The sequence below is a fragment of the Elephas maximus genome, chromosome 14 (assembly GCF_024166365.1).
Source record: "Elephas maximus indicus isolate mEleMax1 chromosome 14, mEleMax1 primary haplotype, whole genome shotgun sequence".
In the NCBI taxonomy this organism is placed as follows: Eukaryota; Metazoa; Chordata; class Mammalia; order Proboscidea; family Elephantidae; genus Elephas; species Elephas maximus.
The window spans coordinates 70806101-70831584 of NC_064832.1; the positions used below are offsets into that span (position 1 = coordinate 70806101).

Below are 25484 nucleotides of genomic sequence, written 5' to 3' on the forward strand. Positions count from 1 at the left end.
TGCTCCCTCCAATTTAGATTCCTACCACCCCACCATCCCTTGGAGCCCCTGCTGCCTCTTCCACTGCCAGGAGAGATGAAGTTTTAAGGGAACCATCCAGAAGTAGGGAAGAGGAAGAACCCATAAGAATCAGGATAGCTACTAGGGTCAAGCTCTCTGCCAAAAATATCCTTCAAGATACAAATCCCTCTGCCCCAACCATAAAAATCAGTTTACTTAAAAAAAAAAAAATTGTATTTTACTGTTTAATAATATTGCCTGAAGTTCTACCAATTACAGGGTCATAAAACTTACCTCAGTTGAAACCATGAGCACTCTGACGGGCTAAATGTACTGTCTTCTTGTCATTCAAAGCATAGCATCAATTATGTAAATCAAGTTTCTTTCCTGCTAAAACTGGGTAAAATTCGAGTGCACTGAGGGAATGGAGGTTTGGGTTTTGTGGGGTAGAGAGGAAAATGACTGTGGAGCAAGAAGATTCTGGAAGGCAGGGAGGCCTGGGTGTGGTGTGGTGTGGGTGAGGCGAGCAGTGGCATTAGTGGCTGTACTCCAGAGAGCCTGGAGCAGAGAGGTGGGGGTAAAAGAACCAGCATTGTACTTAGGACTGTCCCCATACTTGAGAAATGGAGACACTTCTTTTTCTCTTCTTTCTCCTCTCTCATGTATCATGTAGAAAAAAAAAAAAAAAAAAAGAGTGTTACATAAATGGAATCATACAGTATACAGCCTTTTGAATCTTGTGTCTTTCATTTTGCATAATCCATGCCAGATTCATCGATCATATTGCACGTATCACCAGTTCCTTCCTTTTTTTTCAAAGCAGTATGGCATTGTATGGACATACCGCAGTTCATTTATCCACTCACAAGGAGAGACAGTTGGGTTGTTTCCAAAGGTTTTTGCATGAGCATATGTATTCATTTCTCTTGGGTAAATACCTACAAGTGACATTGCTAGGTTATGTAATAAGCGTATGTTTAACTTAATAAGAAACTCCAAACAGTTTTTAAAATGCATCATTTTTCATTCCCTCTGGTGTATAAGAGTTCCAGCTGCTCCACTTCCTTGCCATCATTTAGAACTGTCAGTTTTTTAAAAATTATTTTAGCCATTCTAATAGGTGTGTAGTGTATCTCATCATGATTTAAATTTGCATTTCCCCAAAGGCTAATGATGTTGATCATCTTTTCATATGCTTATTTACCATTCATACATCATCTTTGATGAAGTATTTGTTCAAATCTTTTGCCTATTTTTTACTTGCTTTTTTATTATTATTATTCGTTATGCTTTCAGTGGAAGTTTACAAATCAAGTTAGTCTCTCATACAAAAACTTATACACACCTTGCTATGTAACCCTAGCTGCTCTCCCCCTAATGTGACAGCACACTCCTCCTCTCCACCCTGTATTTCTCGTGTCCATTCAACTAGCTCCTGTCCTCCTCTGCCTTCTCATCTTGCCTCCAGGCAGGAGCTGCCCACATAGTCTCATGTGTCTACTTGAGCCAAGAAGCTCACTCCTCACCCGCATCATTTTCTGTCTTATAGTCCAGTCCAATTCCTATCTGAAGAGTTGGCTTCAGGAATGGTTCCAGTCTTGGACTAACTGAGGGCCTGGGGCCATGACCTCTGGGGCCTCTCCAGTCTCAGTCAGACCATTAAGTCTGGTCTTTTTATGAGAATTTGAGGTCTGCATCCCACTGTTTTCCCTCTCCATCAGGGATTCTGTGTTGTATTCCCTGTCAGGGCAGTCATCAGTGGTAGCTGGACACCATCTAGTTCTTCCAGTCTCAGGCTAATGTAGTCTCTGTTTTATGTGGCCCTTTCTGGATTGTTTTCTTATAGTTGAGTTTTGAAGGTTTTTTTTGTTTGTTTATTTTGTTTACTTATTTTTTAATGTGTTCTGCTTACAACTCCTTTGTCGGATATGAGACTTGCAAATAATTTTTCCAGTTTCTGGCTAGTTTTTTTCATTCTCTTAACAATGTATTTTTTCAGAGAAAATAGTGTTTTAATTTAATGAAGTCCAATTTATCATGTTTTCTTTTATAGATTGTGCTTCTGGTGTCATATCTAAGAACTCCTTGCTTAACACATGGTCACAAAGTTTTATTTAATGGTTTCTTCTAAAAGTTTTATAGTTTTACATTTTTTATGTAGGTCTATGATGCCTTCTGAGTAGGCTGCTTTTTGATGAGATCCCATTTATCTATTTTGTTGCCTTTGCCTCTGGTGTCGTGTCCAAGAATCTGTTGTTGAGAACTAGGTCTTGAAGTAGTACCCCAGTGCTTTCTTCTAAGAATTTTATAGTTTTAGGTCATACGTTTTATGTTTTTGTATATGATGTGAGATATTGTTCTATCTTCATTCTTTTGCATGTACAAATCCAGTTGTGCCAGCACCATTTATTAGAAAGGCAATATTTTCCCATTTAATGGATTAGTTGATCATAGGTGTGTGCACTTAATTGAATTATTCCATTGACTGAGTAGACTCTTTTTTTTTTTTTTTTAACATTTTACTGTATTTTAGGTGAAGGTTTAAAGAGCAAATTAGTTTCCCAGCCAATCATTTATATACAAATTGTTCTGAGACTTTAGTTGTAATCCTTACAATATGTTAGCACTCTCGCCATTACCACCCTGAGTTCTCCATTTCCATATGTCCGGTTTTCCTGCCCCCTCATCTTTGCTTTTGGGCAGATGTTGCTCTTTTGGTCTCACACAGATGAGTGTTCTAAGGTCATGGGTGTTATTGTTTATTTTCTAGGCCTGTCTCCAGGTTATCTCAAGGAGTGGCTTCAATTCCAAGTTAGAGAGTTAGAGGGTATCCAAGGGCTGTAGACTCAGGGGTTCCTCTAGTCTCTATCAGACCAATAAGTTTGGTCTTTCTTATGAATTTGAATTTTGTTCTACATTTTTTGTCCACACTAACTCAGACCTTCTATTGCGATCCTGGTCAAAGCAGTTGGTACTGGTAGCTGGGCACCATCTAGTTCTTCTGTCTTCTGGCTAGTGGAGGCTATGGTTCCTGTGGTCCATTAGTCCTTTGGACAAATTGCTTCCTTGAATCTTTGATTTTCTTTACTCTCCTTTGTTCTGAATGGAAACAGACCAGATGCTACTCACCAAAGTAGCGTGTAAACATTGTCTTTATGAACTATGTTATGTCAGTTGACCTAGATATCCCCTGAGACTATGGTCCTTAGCCTTCAAGACCAGTAACTCAGTTCCATGAGGTGTTCAGTTATGTCTAGGAAGTTTCCATGACTCTGACCCCTAACTGCTCTGTTATATATAAGAATGTACATGCAGCACATGTAAATATATATGTAGAAATATGCATAGCTAATCCTATATATCCATACACGCTCCCACACCTTACCGGATTGTGTATGTTATAGCATTTACTGTAGCTGCCTTTTATTCTTGCATGTGTCTCAATGTCCCTTGCCTTGGTCACGTTGTACTGACTTCTCCGTTATTGCATATTGCCTTTCCCTTCACCAAAGTTAATACATGTCTGAGTAGACTCCTTTTTAATGCTGCGGTTTTTTTCACAGTTTCATCTGATTATAGTTCGACTATTCTTATGTCTTCGAAAAACACCTAATGACCAAAATTTGCTATGAATTCAGCAATGCTTTAAAAATAAATTTCATTAAGCACAGCAGCATGTAGTACATGTATGTGCAATGTACTTAGTCTACAGCAAGTGCTTGAGGCCCTGTGGATTTGGGAATTCCTTGAGTCACTCTGCAGTCCCATTGCCATCTGGTGGTTTGCCATCTACCAAACCACCAAAACCAAACCCATTGCCGTCAAGTCAATTCTGACTCATAGCAACACTATAGGACAGAGTGGAACCGCCCCATAGAGCTTCCAAGGAGCACCTGGTAGATTTGAACTGCTGACCTTTTGGTTAGCTGCTATAGCTCTTAACCACTATACCACCAGGATTTCCGCAATAGGCCTTTTACAGATAAAGAAGGAAGGCTTGGAGAGAATGAGTGTTCTTTCCAGGGTCAAATAGAAAATTAGTGACAGAGCTAGTTTCCAACTTAAGTCTGCATGTTCCATCACTCTTTTCTGGTTTTAGTAAAATTGCCACTGGCCACTGAAAAGTGAAACATGATCACAGTAATCATTCTTTTGAACATTAGCATTGCATTTGATAAGCTCTTTAGGAACATGGACCACACCTTTTATTGTCTTTGAATGCCTAATTTTACCCTTTATACTGCTATGTGTCTTAGCATTTTTAATTGGGGCAGTTGTAGAATAAGTGCTTGTTGAGATAATGTTACTTGTTAGGTGCTGTCAAGTTGGTTGAGACTCAGTGACCCTATGTGCAACAGAATGAAACACTGCCTGGTCCTGCACCATCCTCACAACCATTGCTATGTTTGAGCCGATTGTTGCAGCCACTGTGTCAATTCATCTCGTTGATGGTCTTCCTCTTTTTCACTGACCTTCTACTTTACCAGGCATGATGCCCTTCTCCAGGGATTGGTCCCTCCTGATAACATGTCCAAAGCATAGGAGACAAACTCTAATCGGCCTCACTTCTAAGGAGAATTCTGGCTGAACTTCTTCAGATTTGTTCATTCTTCTACCAGTCTATGGTATATTCAATATTCTTTGCCAATGCTATAATTCAAATGCATTAATTCTTTGATCTTTCATATTCATTGCTCAGCTTTTGCATGCAAATGAGGAGACTGAAAATACCATGGCTTGAGTCAAGCACACCTTAGTCCTCAATGTGACATCTTTGCCTTTTTTTTTTTTTTAATGGCTCCAGTAAACTATACTTATAATCTTGCTTAAGTAAGAAAATATTATATTACAGATCAATCTATCATTATCAGATTTAGTATTGGAAATACCTAGAAGAATATTGGTTGGATACTGTGTAATATGGAGCAAAAAATGTTGGCTTTGAAGTGAGAAAGAGCTAAGTTGAAATATTGAGTCACCAGCCATGTGCTCCAGGGAAAATTATTTAGCTTTTTTGAGTCTCAGTAAAATAGGAGTAACAATACATACCCTACAGGATAGGTGTAGAGGTTAAATCAAATAATGTATGTGAAAGCCTGGCAAAGTACCTGGCATATAGTTGTTAGTTGCTGTCATGTCAGCTCTCACTCATGGAGACTTTGTGTGTAGGAGAATGAAACGCTGCCTGATCCTGTACCATCTTCATGACTGTTGGCAATTTTGAATTCATTTTGTGGCTATTGTGTCAATCCATCTCATTAAGGGTTTCCCTTGTTTCCACTGGCCTTCTACTTTACGAAACATGATGTCCAAGCACGATAATCAGCATGTTAAAAAAAATGCCTGTTGCTATCGAGTTGATTTTGACTCACAGTGACCCTATAGGACAGAGTAGAACTGCTCTATAGTGTTTCCAAGGTTGAAATCTTTACCGAAGCAGACGGTACATCTTTCTCTGGTGGAGTGGCTAGTGGGTTCAAAGCACCGACCTTTTGGTTAGCAGTCTAATGTTTAACCAACTGCACCATCAATAAATATACATTTCACCTCCTTTGCCATTGTTGAAATAAAAAATTCTTTTTGTGGAATACAGAAGTTAAGCACATTGGAAAGTGGAAACTAAACTCACAATTGAATATTAGAGTCAACTATCCTTGACTGGATGCCAGTGGGTTTATTCTTGGTTCAATCCAGATCTGTGCTATAGTAAATAGATGTAGAAATGTTCTTCCTAAGGCCCTGGTGGCACAGTGGTTAAGAGCTCAGCTGCTAACCAAAAGGCTGGCAGTTTGAAGCAACCAGTTGCTCCTTGGAAACCCTATGGGACAGTTCTACTCTGTCTATGGGGTCGCTACTAGTCAAAAGCAACTCAAAGGCAATGGCTTTCGGTTTAAGGCCAGTCTTTAAGAGAAATTACAGATCTGAGCATGTTATTCAAAAACCCCACAATGAAAAGTGAGTGTTCCAGCAGCAGGTGAAAATGAAGCAAGAAAAACAGATTTCTTTACAGTGGCCATGGCCTTTGGCTACTTTCTATAAGTTTTCACGTGCTGTTAGCGAACACTGCTTTTTTCTTCCTGAAAGTTATTCTTTATGGTTATAGCCACTAACGTGGTTTCATCGATCCTTCAAAGTCTTGTGGGGTAGAGAGAAGGGTAGAGAATAGAGTAGGGGCTCACCATAACCAAGCTTAAATGTTGAGTGTCAAAGCTGTATTCAATCAGGATCATTCCACAGGAATGTCTCTTGTTTCCTTCTCTTCAAAATATTCCAGGCCACAGCTTCCTGTCTTGCTCTTGCATTTTAATCCCCCTGCTTGGTGTCACATCGTGTTCTTGGCATGGCATTAATGACTTCTCTCATTGCCACAGGGGGCTTGGATTCCGTCATCTGTGTCTGTCACTGGAGAGATGTAAATGAAAGCTCCTTTGAGGTGAACTGATGTATATGCGACCTGGCCTGGCCTGGCCTCTGGCCCAGCAGGGCTGTGAATGCATAGTCCTCAGAAATAAGTATACTTCCTTTGCTTTCCTCAGCCTTCTCCATGGCATAGCTACCTTCTCTTTCCTCCTATTACCCATTGCTTTCAAGTGGATTCCAACTCATAGTGAACCTATGGGACAGAGTAGAACTGTCTCATTGGGTTTCCAAGGCTGTAATCTTCATGGGAGCAGATTGCCACAACTTTCTCTCACAGAGTGGCTGGTAGGTTCGAACCGCCAACCTTTCAGTTAGCAGCTGAGCGCTTAGCCATTGTGCCACCAGGACTCCTTTTTCTTTCCTAAGTACTCCCCAAGCCATCTGGGCACTGTGTACACAATCTCCCTCTTCTCTCCCCCCTTCTGCCTCCCAGCCCCACCCAAGCAATATTCACCCACCTTTTCGAGGCCTTGTTTTTAGGTGCTGTCAATTTGGCCCCCAGCTCATGGAGACCCAATGCGCAATTGAACAAAATGCTGCCCAGTCCTGCACCATCCCCATGACTGGTTGTAGATGAGACCGTTGTAATCCGTAGAGTTTTCATTGGCTGATTTTCAAAAGTAAATTGCCAGGCCTTTCTTCCCAGTCTTTCTTAGTCTGGAAGCTCCACTGTCCCTGGAACAGCTGAATATGGCAAGAGAAAACAGTGTCAGATGGCCTTATTTTAATATTATGAGCTCTAACATCAATTGAGCCCTTGGTGCTACTTAAGGTTCTCTTGAAAGGCAGCATAACATGGGTATCCTTATGGAGCCAGACTTTCTGATTCACATTCCTTACTCTGTACCTTACTAGCTGTGTGATCTTAGGACATTTTGTGTTTTTTTAATCTATATTATGGGAGAAAGAATTCCTCTGAGGTTGTTGAGAGAATTAGAGTTAATCTATGTAAAGTGCTTAGAAAAGTTCCTGGTACATAATAATCAAAGTATCAGAGTGTGCTGTTATTATTATTATCATATTACATTTTCTGAGTTTACTTACTCTCCCAGTCACTGAGAAAACCATTGCACACATTTTCTCACTTTCTTTCAAACATCCAACTTTTGCTCCCTCCCCATTCTGAGCTAATGATCATGATTTCTATCTTCTTGAAAAATAAAAGCAAACAGAAGACCACTTTCTTCACTCCGAATTAACCAAAGTACCTCAGCTATATCCATATAGACACCTTCCCTCCTGCTACTATGTATGAGCCCTCTGTGTCTCTAAGACCAATCACCTCACTTGTGCCTCAGGTCCCATGGCTTCTCAAGGACATCTAGTAATTTCCCCCTAATTTTCCTGCATCTTCACAGTTGATCTCTCCACTAGATTGTTCTCATCATCATACCTACATGCTGTAGATACCTTCCTTGATCAATCAAGGACCTCCAGCTGTCTACCCATTTCTTTTTCTTCACAGCAAAATGCCTCAAAAGAGGTATCTATATGTATTTCTCCAACTCTTTGCCTCCCATTATCTCTTAAATTCACTCCTATAAAATTTTTTCACCATGCTTCACCAAAACTGTTGTTATCAGGGTCACTGGTGACCACAACGTTGCCAAAACCACAGTGATTTTCCAGGCCTAGTTTTATTATCAGTAACATTTGGCACAATCAATTACTCCCTTCTTGAAACACTTCCTTCACTTGTCTCCCAGTCCACCACACCCTCCTCATTCTCTTCTTTTCTCCTTGGCTATTCAGTCTTTTTTTGCTGTTTCCTTATATTCTTAACATCTAAATATTAGAGGGCTCCAGGGTTTAGTCCTTGGCCCTCTTTTTGTCTCTACCTGGGCTGACTCCTTTGGTGATCTGGTCTAGTTTCAAGTGTTAAATACCATCTCTAAGCTGATGATGTCCATATTTGTGTGCTTTTCTTTCAAATATCTTCATGGCTCATTCTATCACTTTCCTCAGTCTATGTTCAAATTTCACCTCACAGAGTGGCCTTCCCTGACCATTCTATATAAAGTAGTCCTCTGCACCCCATCATTCTATATCCCCTTACCTTACTTTATTTTTCTTCATAGCACATTTCTCCACCTGACATATATTTATTTGTTCGTTGTAAACATTTTGAGAACAGAGAATTTATCCATCTAGAAGAGTGCCTTGCACCTGGGAAAAAAAAAAAAAAACAACAAATGTGTGTTAAGTTAAAGTATGATCTCACTTAGTCCTGACAACACCCCAACAACTCTATTAGATGGGCTATTAAAAATGAGGAAATGGCAGTAGGCTAACCCATCGCCATACAGCTGGCAACTCAAGCAGCCTGACCCCAGTGCCCATGCCCCTACCTAATGAGCTATGGAAGGCAGAAGTGTGAATACAGTCTAGAACACAGGAGTCCTTTTACCAGGTAGTTTGGGATCTATCTTCAGGATAATAGGGAACCATTGGGAGGTAGGGGGAGTGACATGCCCTTGGTATGATACTGACAGCATTTAAAATACACTATTGCCCATCTCCAGGTCCCAGGTTGTTAATTTTTGCCAGTTCAGAGGCTACCTTGGTGTTTGTTGGAAGGATTAGGCTGACATTACGTATATGTTTCATTAACGTCAAACTGGCCTGTGCTGGCAATATTTAAGGCAGATTTAGCTAAGAGCTTTAAATCAACTTTAGCTTGAGGTCTGTGAGATTGAAAGCATTTCTTGCTGTTTCTATAGCAGCCCGATAGTTGACATAATTCCTAAAGAAGCTTATACGTTAATGCCTTAGAGCCCTTTACTATGGTCACGTGCTGCTGGTCCCAAATGCCACAACTTGAGCTATATATTCTAGCAAAATATTAAGCTGTTTAATATTTTATTTAAAGCTATAGTTAAAAAGGAAAGGATTTTAAAAAACCTGATTAAGTGCATTTTTTTAAATACCCATAGTTTTAATATTTGACTTAAGTTTAATGCTTCATGGTTTCTAACCCTTCAGGTACTTGATGCTGGGGGGTTATGAGATGCACGGGTTGCTTCCATGCAGGCAATAAATGCACTTGGTTAATAAATGCTAACATTTACCATATTCCCATGGTGAAATGAACTGCTGTATTTTGTTTTATAGGGAACCAGGTTTTCACCCTCCAATCCTTCCAAAGCCCAGTTCTCCAGTTTCTTCTCCTAACCTGCTGAGGCGGGATAATAGGTAAGGCCTAGCACTCCAGAATATCTTGTCAAAATGAGAAAGTTCAAGGGAAATGAGACCAAATGTACCGTTTATCTGATTCGTGCAAAGCATAGATATGTTTTATGTGTGCATTCACTAAAGACACATTTGTAAAGCTTTTTCTAATTTTGCTTACCAACACTTAGGTGTATTTATGTTTGCCTTTGAATGCTGATGGCTATTACTTATGGAAATAAACCTTTAAGAGAGAAACTGAAAAAATATTCAGGAGGTGTTTATACTCAGGCATATCTGTCTTTTTATCCACCTGTCCATCCACCCACCCACCCACCCATCTACCCACCCACCTATCCACACACCCATCCATCCATCCACCCACCCACTTACACACCTACCCATCCATCTACCCACCCACCACCCACCTACCTACCTATCTATCCATCTACTATCCATCTGTCTGTCTGTCTACCTATTTGGATTATATTTAACCCTAGTTAAGTTCCCCATTAATAGCTACATATTCTGATTTTACCCTACTCATGTCAGAAATATCCCTGGGTAGATTTTTAATCTTGTTTTAGCTAAGGCATTTGTAATTTATTTCGAAACTATCACAAATTTTGAAAAATATTCTAATTAACTTGTCTCAGAATCAGAAAAAAAAAATACAGACTTGCTTTTCGGTGTTGATTCTCTGTCGTTCTGTAATTCGTACTTAGAAAGAAATTTAGAGAGCTGAAAATCTTCTCATGTGTTCCTGTTAAACTGTTTAATAATTTCAAACCATTTTTCAAGATGTACATTGTACATTTCCATTATTATTGTGCGACCTCTTAAAAATGGTATCTTAATGGAAGCTTAATACATTAGATCCGCTTGATTGCTTGCCTTTGATTCTTTTGTATTTTTTCTTCTTGATGGTGATTTTTTTTGACACCATGTAGAACCCAATTATAGAACTATTATTCTTTAGCAAGAGGGTAACTTAAGCTAGAAAGTGCTGACTGGGCAGCAGAGCTATGTAACATTAGGTGTTCATCCCTTTGGGTTAAAAAACCCAGATCGGAACTTCTATTCAGTGAAACTTCATAAGATCTTTGAACTTTTGTCCTTTGGATGAGATGATAAATTATATTTTTTTAATGAGTCAAGAGAATGCTTCCTTACTGAATTAATTCAAAATATAGATCAGATTCATAACTTTTTATTTGTAAGATGGTTATAATCATATTCTTAAAAATAACTTCTCAAGCTTTTTATCATATATTGTTTTTCTTTTTACTCTTACAGTATTGAGTGATAAAAATCTTAATTGGAATAGAAATTTTTAAAGGGACTAAAATAAAGTGACTTCAGTACCACCTAAATTTTAATCTACAATCAGCGACTCTAGAGGATTGAACTTGTTTAGGTTCAAAAGAAGCTAAATTTATAGGGGAATTGGTCTAATTCATATTATGTGATTATCTAATTGGATTTCTTCCACCAGCGATCTTAAAAATAAAATTAGGGTGACTTGCATATTTTTAACCCTGATTAATCACAGCGAGATGATTTTAATGAAAGAATATGAAAGGGAAGTGTTTCCTTTGTAATTAACACATGTCCTCAGGAGCATAAAAATAGTTGAATATAGTTCCTTGAGCACATGCAGGAATGTATAAGTCGATCACTCAGATATTTAGAAAAAGAACAGAGAAAAGCTTTATATCATAAACTGGGACAGAACCTAACACAAAATTTAATTCTGTTAGCTACCAGTGTATTCTCCAGGTATACTTGAAACATAGACATATTCCCTACTTTATGTGAGCAGATATATTTCTTGAAGTATTCAAATGGGATATGTCTTGAAGAAAAAAAATCCTCCCTTTGGTTCTTAATAACAGAAAAGAGTTCTCAATATTTTTAAATATTATGAGATTAACAAGGAGAATAAGTATGAAAATGCTTTCTTGATGGCTCGAATATATTTAGAACAAATATTTCTGTGTTTAACTACTGGTTTTAAATACATATCAAGAGTGATAGGCTCGATTGCACAATAGCATTTTGAACTCCTTGGGATATCAAATAGTAGATAATTGAATTCTAGCTGAACAAAAGAGCAAAAATAAAGTTTATCATCTCAAACACGCTTTAATCTTTTTGAACTTAAGTATTTTCTTATTTCTTATAAATTTAGCATAGAAATATTTTCTTATCTAACAGTTATTAGCTTTAAATTAAAAAATATAGGCAAATATGTCCATCTAAACCATGTGCATATACTGAAACCAGCAGATATGCTGAAGGAAATACAAGGTATATGATCTATCTCTATGTAACTGCAAAAACAATGAAGAATATGCTCTATTTGAATATTTTAAAATACAAAACAACTGATAATAAAATAGATAAAACCAGCTTTTCAGCTGCCTTCAATATAATGTTGTTAGTCGTTGTTGAGTCGGTTCCGACTCATAGAGACCCTGTGTACCACAGAACGAAACACTGTCTGGTCTCGCGCCATCCTCACAATCATTATGCTTCAGCCGATTGTTGCAGCCAGTTTGTCAATCCATCTCTTTGAGGGTCTTCCTCTTCTTCGATGACCCTCTACTTTAGCAAGCATGATGTTCTTCTCCAGGAACTGATCCCTTCCGATAACACGTCCAAAGTATGTGAGATGTAGACTCGCCATCCTTGCTTCTGAGGAGCATTCTGGTTGTGCTTCTTCCTTCAATACAGTAGAAAATATTATATATATGTATATGTATGTGTGTGAAACCAAACCCATTGCTGTCGAGTTGATTACGACTCATAACGACCCTATAGGACAGAGTAGAACTGCGCCACAGGGTTTCCAAGGAGCTCCTGGTAGATTTGAACTACTGACCTTTTGGTTAGCAGCCAAACTCTTAACCACTATGCCACCTGGGTTTATAATTTTTTTCCTTTTATTTTTATTCTAAGCTTTACATTAAGGAAACAACCAAAAATGTTCTGACATGAAAACAGAATAAGATCAAACCCCTTGAAGGCAGGAAGGCTTGCTTATCTCTTTAATCGAGCACTTGCCCCAAGGCATATACAGAGTGAATAGGTGGAAATACAGTCCTTTAACTGAACTTGTTTTACAAAAGCTTTGCCTAGAGTTGGCTGCTAGAGCCATGTCCACCTCCTCCTACATCATCAGAAAAAAAAATAATAATAATAAAGAGGATCACAAATGGAGTTGATGCCTTTGGGTAGGGTGACATTATGCCCTGGTTTTCCCAGGACAGTCCTGATTTATGCCTGTTATCCTGCACATCCAATCTGGTTTAATGTTTGTTCTGGATATAACTTGGTTTTATTTTTTTAGAGAAAATACTATTTTTGAAAATAGTTTCTCAACAATGCCATTTTCTAAGTCTACCAATATGATAAACTAATTTGTCAGTCAAATAAATAGTTAAAAACTTATATACTTTCTTTTTTTTAATCATTCCCTTTACTCTCAGAAGAGTGTAGTTTGAAACATAAATTACATGGTTGGGGAGAAACATGTTTGCCTTTTACCTAGTGACTGAAATACAACTTTAACTCAGCATTTTCCAAACTGTGTTCCATGTGCCACAAGATGCCAATGCACGGTGTGTGAAAGAAATGTTTAATGATCCAATACATTTAGGAAACCGGGTGGTGTAATGTCTAAGTGATTGGCTGCTAACCAAAAGGTTGGTGGTTCGAACCCACCAATGGCTCTGTGGGAGAAAAGACCTAGTGATCTGCCTCTACAAAGATTACAACCTAGGAAACCCTGTGGGGCAGTTCTGCTCACACACACACACACACACATATTTGCTGTCAACTCGGCAGGACATAACAGCAGCAACATTTAGGAAACACAATTAGAGTTCTCTGCCACAGAACTTCTCAGAATCTTCAGTATGTTTATGTGTATTCCGAATCTCTACAAGTATGTTACATTTCCCAAACCTATTTGACCACATGGAATCCTATTAACCTTCTGTGAAACATTGTTCATGAAACACAGACCTTGATTACAGGAAAACCTATAAGAGTGTTCCTAATTACTCTTTTTCATGATCTAGGGAGACCAGCATGGATCATGCCCACTATATACCGGGTGCTTTCACAATCCTGTAGTTCCAAAATTCACTTTCTTTCCCTTTGGAAGCCCAAGAAGACAGCCATTTCACCGCACATGATGGACTAATTAGTTGTCTGAAGATGTGCTTAACACACCTTGGCTCTAGCACAAAAAGTTCTCAACATGCATCTGTGTTTACCTGCACAGTTATTTTCTTTTTCATATCCTTTCTTAAGTATAAAACTTGGGAGCCACCAAGCCCTTGGGAGGAACTGTAGTTTTTCAGTGAACACTAGATGGCAGAGCAAGCACCCAGGTGGAATGACAGAGTGGTGGATGTGGCGGTGGGTTAACTGGGTGGTGGGCGTGTCTGTGTGTGCCATGAGCTGATAGGATAGAACCATTTTGTTATTTTGTTAAACTAAATAATTCTTGAACAGCACTTTCTTCATTGAAAATGGATGAAAAGTTTTGACTACTTCAGACGTAGCTCTACATCATTGACTTGTATTTATTTTTCATTGTTTGAAGGAGTCAGGATCTCGATAACACTGTCAAAGTGAATACTTCATCTCAGAAAACTGACAAGGGGTGAGATCTCAGAGCTTATGAGCTTTTTTTTTTTCCTTCTCTTTATGCTTCAAAAGTGTTTAACCAGTACCTTTAAAGTTTCAAATATGAATAAAATCCCAGTGCTATTTATTATATATTATTTAAAGGAAAATAGAATCGATGTGTCTAAATAAACTCTTCTCATTCTGCTTCCTCCTCTGGCGAGTTTACTCATACCAGTGACCTCAACTCTCCCTGGTTCTGACCTTGTTCTAAATCTCCAGTCCTGTATTTACATTGCTGGCCCAGATCTCAGCTTATCTGTCTTTCCAGGACCCTCCATTTAGGATGTCCTAGGCCATATCTACTTCCAAAAAGCAGCCATTGAAAATTCAGTTGAGCGTAGTTCTACTCTGACACGTATGGGGTCACCAGGAGCTGAGGTTGACTCCAACACAAGCGGTTCTCTTTTAAGGCCATATTCAACTTTCTTTCCAAATGTGCTATTTCTCCTGACTTCTCCTCTTGACTTCTGTATTTTTTTACTTTTGAAGGCTCAATTTTCTGGAATCATTCTTGGTTCCTTCATCTCTTTTCCCTTCTATGTAGGAGCAGGCACCAATGGATGAAGTGTTTAAAATATCCCTTATGCCCACAGGGTCTTGCCCCAGTTTAAAATCTCATTGTTTGCAGCGTAGGTTACTTAGATTTACTTAAACTCCTCCAGTCTCTCCTGCCACTAAACTATTCCACACAGCAATGCCAGAATTTTCTTCCTAAGATTCTTCTCTAACCACAGCACTCCACTGTCTGCCTAGTGCCCATTCGATTACATATAACATCATTCAAGGTCCTTGCTAATCCGTCTCCCATCTAACATTCCGGAGTTTTTTCTGACTGCACCCTTACCTTAATGCTACATTCGAACAAAACTAGGCCACTTCCTTTTTATAGTTTCTAACATCCTGCCTTTGCTTGGGCCATGCATCTATCTGGAGGCCTTCTCCAGTCGGAAGGCTACTATCTCTATCTATCCAGCTCAAATATCACCTCCTCTGTGTAGTCTTCCCTGAATGACCCAGTGAGATGGGACTTCTGCCTCTGTAAGCTATTGTCATCATTATTGTTAGCTGCCATCAAGTTGGTCCACGACTCATGGTGATCTCATGCACAACAGAACAAAATGCTGCCTGGTTCTGTGCCATCTTCATGAGGGGCTGTGGGTAGAACAGTTGTGATCCAAAGAGTGTACACTGGCTGATTTTTAGAAGTAGCTCACCAGGCCTTTCTTTGTAGTCCATCTTAGTCTGGAAGCTCCTATGAAACCTGTTCAGCGTCCTAGCAACAAGCAAGCATCACTAACAGATGGGTGGTGACTGTGTGTGAGGTGTTTGGCTGGGAATTGAACCTGGGTCTCCCACACAGAAGGAGAGAATTCTACTAATTACAGCCCCACTATTCCTGGTGGCACAGTGGTTAAGAGCTCAGCTGTTAACCGAAAGATGAGCAGTTTGAATCCACCAGCCACTCCCATGAAGCAGTTTTACTCTGTCCTGTACAGTCACTGTGAGTCGGAATTGACTCAACGGCAACAGGCATTCATATGTATAAGCACTTAATCATATTTAGTTTTCTTCATGTGATTTGTGGTGAATGCTTCCCTTCTCTATCACCTCTATTATCTGTGAGGGCAGAGATTGTGTCTTACTCATTATATATCCTTTCCAGCCTGATACAATGCTTTTACAAAGTAGATGTTTATATAATAAAAAAAAAAAATTTATATAATAGATTATGGTAAAATGAATAATGAGTAGTGAGAAAGTTTTGAGTACAAATGTTCCACAGTTAAACCCCAAAATTACTAAAAAAAAAAAAAAAAAGATCCTTGCTTAATGGAATTTAGTAATGCTGGGAATGTTACTAGGAATGGCAGTCCCAGTAAAAGAAGCTAAAGAAAAGAAAAATAGGAACCCTGAATCTAGAAGAAGGCTGTAGAAAGTACCCTGAATTACTTCATTTCTGTTTATTTCTTCTGTAGTCCAAGTGCCTAGATCTGTAATTGTATTTATTTATTTTTCTCAGTGGTATTATCTTGTTTCTAATAGTGATTGCACAGTTCTTTTGGTGGGTGATCGGGTTGTTTGAGGGAGAGAGCTGGTGAAGGATGCTGAAAGAAAATTATGGTTTGACATAAATCACACAAAAACAATGAGAGCTGCAGTTAGTTTAACTTTTCTGTCCTCTCCCCCTAGCCACAATGCACACCGCCTACGGCTGGAACCATTCATCACAAGCGGAAGTGGTTGCACAGACGGGAGACCAGGGAGAATGTCTCCTGCATAGCCATATTCATTACAGAGTATTTTGACTGTGGGCCATCCACAGGGACTAGCAATAGCTTTATTTATCCAAGCTGCTCTTTGTGATGCTCCTCTGTGAAATGCAGTGGTACTGTAATCTGATGAAGAACATTTAATTTGTTGCAAATGCAATGGTGAAACTTAACACCCAAACCTTTCATCAATTTAAAGTCATTTTAAATGCTCAGCTTCTTTATTCAGAATGTACTCTCCGTTTTATTTAATTTACCACAGAGTGTCTTCTCATGATCTATGCTAATTTTGTTGTGATAAACACGAGTAACCTGAAATCCTGATGATCTCATCATTGCGACTTACACCAGTCAGAAAAGGCTGGGGCTAAAATTAACAGGATTCTTAGGTCTGCGTCTTCCCTTGGGGACACAGACAGCTTCTCAGCCTAAGAGCTGGAAGGTAGAATTTCAAGCAAAGAAACAATGATGGGGCCCTGTGTCACGGGACTGCATGGTGTTTGTCCCACACAGATAGAGAGTTAATTAATTTTATGTCAGTGACAGCTATTTTTGCATTTCTGGCTTATTCATAGCCTTCAATTCCACCTTTGAATATGTAATATTATTTTAAAGGATCCATTTCTCTGATGGCTCTTAATTTAATTTAGTTTAATGAATTGTCATAGTCTCCAAAGCACTGCCTCCAACTACTTTTCTGGCAAATATCCTGGCTTTTGTTGTTCCAGACACCTTCAAAGGACATAAGTCACTCAGTAACTATACCTCCCTAAGGCTGAGCCAAAGTCTTGGTTTCTCTAAATAAGTAACTATAAAAACTATAGCAGGCACTTATTAAATTAAAAAATTTAGTATTGCCTGGGCATTATTTATTACAATGGCCAAAATTGAATGAGAGTTTATGATTTGTATCATGTTAATCACTTTATATTCATTAGCTCATTGATTGTTTTCTGAGGTAGGGATAATTATTATTCTGGTTTTACACCAGGAGCCCTGGTGGTGAAATGGTTAAGTGCTTGGCTGGAGGTTGGAGGTCAGAGGTTTGCACCCAGGCAGCGGCTCCTCAGGAGAAAGACCTGATGACCTGCTCCCATAAAGATTACAGTCAAGAAAACCCTGTGGGGTAGTTCTACTCTATCACATGGGGTCTCTGTCTGTTGAAACCGACTTGATGGCACCCAACGACAACAACGTGGATAGGAATATTGAGGCAACGAGAGGTTAGGTAACGTGCCCAGGGTCACCAGTTAATAAGTGGTAAATCCAGATACGTACTCAGGTCTCCTTGATTTCAGAGCCTAAGTGCATAACTACTCAGAGACTGGGCCTCAAAAGTCAACATCAGATATGACTTAGGAAGAAACTGAATTGTTGTGGAAGGTTGGAAAACATGAGATTCTAGAGCTGAAAGAAGGGAGAACAAAGATGTGTGAACAGAAAAACTGGATGAGAAAGACAAGGGTAATGGGAACTGGGAAGAGGACAGAAAGGAGCGAGGGAGAGGACTTACTGGGAGGAGCAAATGAGAGCAAGAACCAGAAGGTGCTCTGGGAGAACCCACCTCGACTGCGTGTCTTGAGGAAAGAGCTGAGTCCATTTGATTCTGAGAGATATTTTGGAAGCAGGGGTTTCGCTTAAACAGATTGCTTCTGAAGAAGCATCTAGAAAAGGCATTGCAGCTCTCAAACATGACAATAGAAGAGCAAGTTTAGCTTATTTGGAAGGAGGTGGGGATGGAATTCAAGAAAGAAGCCAGGTTTACTGATGAACAAGTATTTTCTGGTATCTACTTTGTGCAAGTGCGTTGTTCAAAGCTAGAGTTTATAATTACTCAATGTACCTGTATTTGCTGGTCCAGTTAAAAAACTGTATTAAGCATCTACTGCATAGAAGATACTGTGCTAAAGAGTGCAGAGGATACAGTATAAAATATAATTCTAAATGTCAAGTGTATGTGTGTATGTGGGTGTGTGCGTGTGTAGGGGCAGAACCATTACCATGAGACAGATGGGCAGTTGCTACATTACAAAGTATGGTAAGATAAGCGCCAAAAAGGAAATACAAAAACAAATAAACAAAACTATCTGAGGTTCCCAAATATGTAGGGGCTGTCTTAAGTTGGAGGACTGTAAAAGGCTTCTTGAAGGAAGTAGTGTTTGAGAGGAGCCTTGAAGGATCCTTGAGGCACCTATGAAACATTTTTCACAGATAATAAAGGTGGGATATGTGTTGTACTTCAGAGAGCTTAGAAATAGCTGTTCTAAGGTGAATCTGCCCTTTGACTATGGTTAGGCTTTTACTGATGTGAGATTTTTTTTTTTTTCCTTCCAAAAGTGAAGAATTGGATAATCTCATCAAAATGAACAAAAGCTTGAATAGGTAAGATTTAAAATCATCTATCTTTATTACTGAGTTTCACACAGTGACTTTTTATATCCTTTCTGTATGTGAGCATAAGGACCCACACACTGGCCTAGTCAAAAATATCCTACAAATCTTGACTTAAAAACTTACAGAAATAAGAAATCACTCATTGTTATTATGAATGGTTATTAAAGTCTAAAGTATATAAAAGTGTCTTGTATTTTCTTAGTCCATTTTTTATTAAGGCAGTTATATAAACAAACAAATTTCTCTTCATGAAATATGAATATACCTGACAATCTGCTCAGATTACAGCCTAGAAAACCCTAGGGGCAGCTCTGCTCTGTTGCATGGAGTTGCTATGAGTCAAAAATAGACTCGACTCAAGGGTACCCATCGACAACAACAGTAGGTAAACAGTTTGGTTTAGGCACCGAATACTTTTAACTTAGACCATCACAAACACCACTTACTTTCTTAGCAAACATTATCTCCTTATTTTTATTTACAATTGAGCAATTTACAATATGCTAAGAGAGAAAATGAATAATTGAAGTTTATGTTAGAGGGGTATACAGTTTTAGTTATGCCTTTGTTACTTTGCATGCTAGCAAACTAAATGGGCAGATATCAAAGAAAAAGAGAAAATAAAGCAAAATTCAAATGAATTCATGGATCTGAGGATCAGGAGATATGGTTTGCATATCCTGTTTTGACAATAATGTGATGAATGTTTGACTATCGATAAGTCACTTAAATTTGCTGGTTCTGAGTTTCCTCATTTGTAAGGAGAGGTGGTCTTAGATCAGAACTCACAGACTTGAAGACCTGTGAAGGCCAGGCAGACGTCAATGAATGAGGTATAAAGAATAGGGGAACTGTGGCAAAAAGGGGAACAAATGCCCATCTAAGGTGCCCACCTGTTTCTCACTCCAGCTGACAGTTGTCACATGGGAATGTGAACCAGTGTAACGGGGCATTACAATTTTCAGAAGGTCCTCAAAATCCAAGTTTCTATGTGTAGTGGCCATCTTTATGATAACTGGCTTGTGTTAAAAATAAAAACAGTCCATGCAGTCAAGTAACACATCTGTAGACCGATTAGAGCTTGTGGTTCACTGGTTTGTGTTCTTTACATTATGCACACTGCAATTTAAATTTTGAGTCTATGAAAAGACCTGTTTGGAATGAAGCCATCTCAGGAATTGTGGCTCACCTTTCCCAACCAGTTTATTTCTTGTCTTAGATATAAATTGGTCTATGTTTTTATAGATTTAAGTATCTGTTATTACCACTGATGAAAAAAAATAAACTTTTTAAAAAATTCAACCCACTTAAAGAAACCAAGGTCTCGATGGCCTCTTCAGAGCAAACCCTAAGGCAGAGCAACCGGAGAAGAGGTAAGTGCATCTGTCTCTAATCTGAAAAAACTATATCTCCCAGATTGCTTGTCTTATTCTTTTTGACATTAGCTCTAAGGGAGTTACAGCCTCTGGCATGGAAATGTACTAGCAGATGGGATGGCACTCTCAGTAGTGTGCATTTAGTTCAGACAGAATTGCCCAGAAGGACTTCTCTCTTCCATTCAATCGAGTAAATGAGCAGTTCATGAAGAATGTTTATTATATCTGACCGTTCAAATTACCACACAATTTCATTTCAATATGCAGTCTTTCACTTGAATTTCTTTGTGTTTAAAGAGCTAAAAGTCTTGAAAACCTCATCTGTGTGAACCCCTGGACAGACAAAGGTGGCAAAGGGTAAGATTTGATTGAAACTCTCACTGCTTTGATTGAACCTTAGACTGTAAACTACTTTCTGGGTGAAATCTCCTGCTTAGAGCCAGGCTGGTGGAACAGGTCCTGGATCAGGGTCAGGAGATGAGTGGGTGTCCTGAAGCTGGCTCTGCCACCAACATCAATCATCTTGGCCCTAGGCAAGTCTTGTAACCTCTGGAGACTTCCGTTACCTCATCCCATAAAATGAAGGCTATGACCTAGATGATCTCCTACTTTCCTCTTATATCTAAAAGTGAAGGAAATTCAGCCAATAGACAATAGGCTGGTTTTATGAACTAAATCAATTTACTATGAGACATTTTGGTACTGGGAGCGTAGCCCCTCCTCACTGATGTCTTTGACTTGTTCCAAGGAGCTTTTCAGATGAAATCTTGCTTGAGTCATTTTATATGTATATCTCAGACACTTTTCTAAATATCTCAAGATCAAGAACCATCTTTTTATTTATTTCATGTCATAAAAAGGGTTGATTGATTAATGGTTAGTAACTGAACTCATAACATCTGAGAGGTTAACTGATGGTTCTAGACTGACACTGATTATTAGAAAATTGACTTATGTTACTGATTTTATTTTTCATGTTGAAAGAAACCAAACTATTGACAGTTTCATTAAAGAAAATCCCAGGGTAGTCAAGAAAGACAACGGGCAAGGACTGAGAGGTTTTCTCTACTCGTATTTTTCCCCAAATTGACTGTTCACCTTGTATTTTGTTAGTTATTAAAGTTGCCTTCCTTACTGTGATAATTATTTCTACTGTCATGGCTATTTTTAAAAACCATTTATCTGTGCCAATCAGTGGGTACACAGAATGGCATTATGGCTTTCCAAATTAAGTTTGGCAGATATGTTCTCAAACCTCTCTGATTTAGAATACTTTCCAAACTCTGTATGATACAAAGTGTTGGCAATAACCATCACGCAGATATTGGATGCTTATTAACAACATATTATTTTAATGTAAACATGTGTATATTATTACAAGTTTTTTTTTTTTTTTTCTCAAATGAGTAATAGATAAAAACAGCCAGTTTTCTGCAAGTGGTTATATGACCTCGGCAGGAAAAGATGGGATTTCAGAGATTTCAGAGTTCAGAAAGCTCCACAAAAGTGGTGGAAAATAGGAAAAGTAGGATGAGTGTCATAATGAAATCATTTTGGGGGCTAGATGTAACAAAGAAAAGAGATTTATAATCTGGGGTAGCTCGATAGCACTGGGTTTTGATACAAGGATGACTCTGGTCTTGTCAGTGCATAGAGGAGTCATAGGATTGGAAGAAAAGGCTGGGACATGAACAAAGAGATAGGTCAAGACTTCCAACAGAAAATGTAAAGTAAGAGTCTTTTTCTCTCCTGCTTTCCTTCCTCCTTTTTTAAGTTTCTTATGTTGAAAGAACCTAAAATGTCAATAATCTTATCACAGTGAAATCAAGGACAGATGAAAATGGCAAATGGTAACACTTGGTCTATTGCTAAAATTTTGAGGGATTATCTTTTACATGGAAGGAGCCCTGGTGGCACAGTGATTAAGCACTCAGCTGCTAACTATAAAGGTTGGCAGTGTGAACACACCAGACACTCCTGGGGAGAAGGATGTGGCAGTCTGCTTCAGTAGAGATAACAGCCTTGGGAACCCCACTTTCTACTCTGTACTGCAGGGTTGCTGAGTCAGAATTGACTTGATGGCAACATTTTTTTTTTTTTGGTCTTTCACATCACCTAATAGCTTTGGGCCAGTGGCATGAGAAAGTTTTATGGGGTGTGCTCAATTGATGTAAAAGTACTAGAGCCACAAGAGAGTATTTTTCTATGTTTCCAAGGTTATTTCTGAATCATTTAAATAAACTCTTAAACCATTTTGGGAAATGACTTTGCCTAAATCTTCAAAGTGTGTAGATTTAAAATGTTGATGATCTAATTCCAACCCCTTATGTGGATGACTTTTGTGCTTGAAGAAGACAGGTCCGCCTCCCACCAATCCAGCCTCAAAGGACAAGAAAGCTAAAGCTGAGACCTCATGGGAACTTTTACTTTTACATTGATTCAGTCAAGCCTGGGTAGTGTAGGGGCCTTAATAGCAAGACAGTTCCACGTCTCTTGCCTGTTTTACATGATGAGTCAAATCACTTGTATTAAATGTTTGAAAGGACTGCTGATCCTTTAGGTACTGATAACAATGTACTACTGTTGAAAGAAATCTGCTCTTGTCATATGTAATTCCAAATATATCCTTGATTTACTCTCTCTCTCTCTCCTTTGCTCTCTCTCTCTCTCTTTTTCAATGTAAAGAAACCAAGGCTTTGGAAGCCTTATTAAAGTTAATCAAAGAGATGACAAAAATGAGAAAGGGTAAGTAAAGCTCCTACCTTGATGGGGCACTTTTTTCAGGTTAGTTTTCTATACTTCATTAGACATGGGAGTGCTTTGCTTCCCTCTGTCACAGATGGACTGGTGTACTGGTCCAGTCTACCAGAGACAGTAGGAGAAGGAATATGCTGATTGCTGTTTTCATAGGGGAGTGCTTGGGTGCTACAAACAGTTAATGTGCTCAGCTGTTAACTGAAAGGTTGGTGGTTCAAATCTCCCCAGGCGTGCCTCGAAAGAAAGGTCTGCCAAACTACATCCAAAAAATAAGCCATTGAAAACTCTATGGAGCACAGTACTACTCTGACACACTTGGGGTTGCCGTGAGTCAGAATCATGGAAACATTTCCAAAGTGGACCTCCAAAATGACAAAAGTAGCCATGAGTGAGGGTTGACTAAAATTTGTAAAACAATTTCTCTAAGGATATAAGTTGCCAGGCCTTTCTTCCAAGGCAACTCTGGGTAGACTTGAACCTCTAACCTTTCAGATATCAGCCTAGCAATTTGCACCACCCAAAGACACTGAGACTTACTAGTGTCTTTTAGTCTGATTTCTGAAAGTGATGATCAATCAGAAGATAAAATAATGTGGCTTTTAAGCTTCATAACCATATTTTACTAGCATGAGATTATACAATAAATATGGGCCAAATGGCCTTCCCTTCTTGTTCTCAAAAAAACTGGTTATTTTTGAAGAATTTCCCCAGTATTTGATGGTGAGATGCTTTTTCTCTCAGATTTTGATCTTTAATTATTTTTAAGAGATGAGTTATTCTATTGAATTTCTTTGTGTCCAAAGAAAGCACAACCTTGACAACATTTTAAAAGTACAGTCTTGACAACATTTCCAAAGTAGATCTCCAAAAGGACAAAGGTAGCCATGAGTCAGGCTTGACTGAAACTTGTAAATCAATTTCTCTAAGGATGGTGGTCTCAGAGAGCCCCCCAGGGAAGGGGCTGGGCAGGTACATGCACCAGGAGTAAGGACATACCGTCACTGTTTCTCCCATTCAGAGCTCTGTGGACATGGCAGCAATACCCAATCAAGATACTTCTGCCATCTGCTACTGATGCATTTGTGTTCAGGCTATGCTCCTTTTAGTATTGCTCAATGCATTTTAATGGGGTGGCATGTGTCCCCTGAGAAGTGAGGCATTGATTTCCCTAACACGTAAGGTACTTTGTTTTATCCTTTATAACTCCCTATAATCTACTCTGAGTCAAAAGATATTTTAAAAGGGTTGGGAGAGGGCTGAGGATGGATGAGTTTACATGAAAAAAACATTATTCTTATTACTGAAAAATCGAGTATCTGATTTGTTGAGTAGAAATTTATATTCTATCTGGATGCACTAGAGAACTTTGTCTACCTTACATGACTTCAGTGCTGTTCATTTGGAGTATTCTAACAAGATGTACCTGAGGGCAAAGGTGATTTCATTAAATAACAAGTGTCATATACTTACACATTCTGAGAACAAAACCGAAAATCGTTATGTTTCTTGTTAACAAACAAGGAAGCTTAAATGGTCTTCAGCTTGTTACGTAAGAGAAAAATGTGCATTTGCATTTAGAGTTTTAAAAAGTTACGTTGATTTAGAGAACTTGTATGTTTACCACTTCTTAATTTTTCCAATCATTGTTGACTTGATTAGTGTTTTATTTTAATGACATTCATTGAAGCTCATTTCTTTATTTAAAGAAAACAAGACCTCGATGGGCTTATTAAAGTGAGTCCTGAAACAAATATCAAGAGGTAAGACATTTAGAGATTTTTTTTCTTTGTCTAGCATTTATAAGCACATTGGAAATTTGAGTGTTTATATATCCAGGAGAGTAAAATGAAATTCAAGTCAAAACAAAGTTCTTCCCATCCCCCCTCCCAAACATATCACATTAAGTAATTCTATACAAGTGATACACAGAAGTGGTCTTTTGCATTTTATATTTGGGTGAAGTTTGCTCTCAGGTAGATTTTGATGGGAATTTGGCATAATCTTTACTGAGCTAAATGATTTATTTCTTTGTATGTATGTGTAGTGTGTCTGTCTATGTGCGGATGTGTGTCTGTGTATGTATGTGTGGATAGTGTGTCTATGTGTGTATAATGTGTATATAAATACGAACTGTGTGTGCTTGTGTGTAATGCATTTTTATGTAGTGTGTGTATATGTATGCAGTGTGATGTGTGTTTAAAGATGAAGAGCTTAACAAAGTATACGTTATTAAAAGATTTCTCTTACACATGAATTGTCATGGATAAATCTGGAGAGCTTATGTCCTCTTGCTTTTTATTTTTTAAGAAGCAGATGGAATATATTTAAAATAAGCTTGTTGGCATGTTTCTGAAAACAATGTACCAAATAATTCCATGTGGTTTCCTTTGAACTCATT

At 38.5% G+C, this 25484-nt stretch overlaps 1 protein-coding gene across 1 annotated transcript in view; it reads left to right on the top strand.

The window, feature by feature from the left end:
- The window catches only part of SCEL (sciellin), a 117439-nt gene that overhangs the window by 39262 nt on the left and 52693 nt on the right, over positions 1–25484 (top strand). Inside the window, exons 10-16 of the mRNA XM_049853056.1 lie at positions 9532–9612; positions 14204–14263; positions 18897–18941; positions 20267–20326; positions 20627–20686; positions 23015–23074; positions 24793–24846. Coding sequence (XP_049709013.1) covers positions 9532–9612; positions 14204–14263; positions 18897–18941; positions 20267–20326; positions 20627–20686; positions 23015–23074; positions 24793–24846 — 420 coding nt within the window. The remainder of the gene's footprint in view (positions 1–9531; positions 9613–14203; positions 14264–18896; positions 18942–20266; positions 20327–20626; positions 20687–23014; positions 23075–24792; positions 24847–25484) is intronic.